This window comes from Penaeus monodon, chromosome 30 (genome assembly GCF_015228065.2).
Source record: "Penaeus monodon isolate SGIC_2016 chromosome 30, NSTDA_Pmon_1, whole genome shotgun sequence".
NCBI lineage: Eukaryota > Metazoa > Arthropoda > Malacostraca > Decapoda > Penaeidae > Penaeus > Penaeus monodon.
This window is the reverse complement of record NC_051415.1, coordinates 12915701-12916137: the sequence shown is the minus strand read 5'-3', so window position 1 is coordinate 12916137 and position 437 is coordinate 12915701. Positions and strand designations below refer to the sequence as shown.

The window sequence follows — 437 nt, the reverse complement described above, 5'->3', positions numbered from 1 at the left end:
GCACACTAACAGAATATGACGAGTGTGTGCTTCAGGATCTCCATAAAGCCTTACCTTTCAGGACGACACACAACGACCGGAAATCACAGGCAGCTCCTCATCGAGTGACCACACAAGTGCTTTCACGCGAATGGGGGGGCGAACGAATGTGAGGATGCAGTCTGACGATGGAGGATCCTCTGACCAGGAGGGAATCCCAAGAGACAGACCGAGGTTTCGAAGGCCTCATCCAGGAAGGAATCGAACTCGGCTGAGGATAAGCGGGCGGCGGAGGAGACCTGGCCTGTCGCTGGGTGGACATGGCGAGGCTGACCACGTGAGGACAAACAGCGCATGTCTGAATTAATGTCTTCTCGTTTTCTTTCTAATTTCGTGTTCTCTGTCTTTATTCTTTACTTTTGATTTTTTTTTTTGAAAATCAGTTTATGATTTAGTAT

At 48.7% G+C, this 437-nt stretch overlaps 1 protein-coding gene across 1 annotated transcript in view; it reads left to right on the top strand.

The window, feature by feature from the left end:
* LOC119592527 overlaps positions 1-437 on the top strand; it is a gene marked incomplete in the record, with an annotated part of 25120 nt that overhangs the window by 10141 nt on the left and 14542 nt on the right. The window contains 1 exon segment of the mRNA XM_037941385.1: positions 62-316. Within this exon segment, the coding sequence (XP_037797313.1) occupies positions 62-316 (255 nt within the window).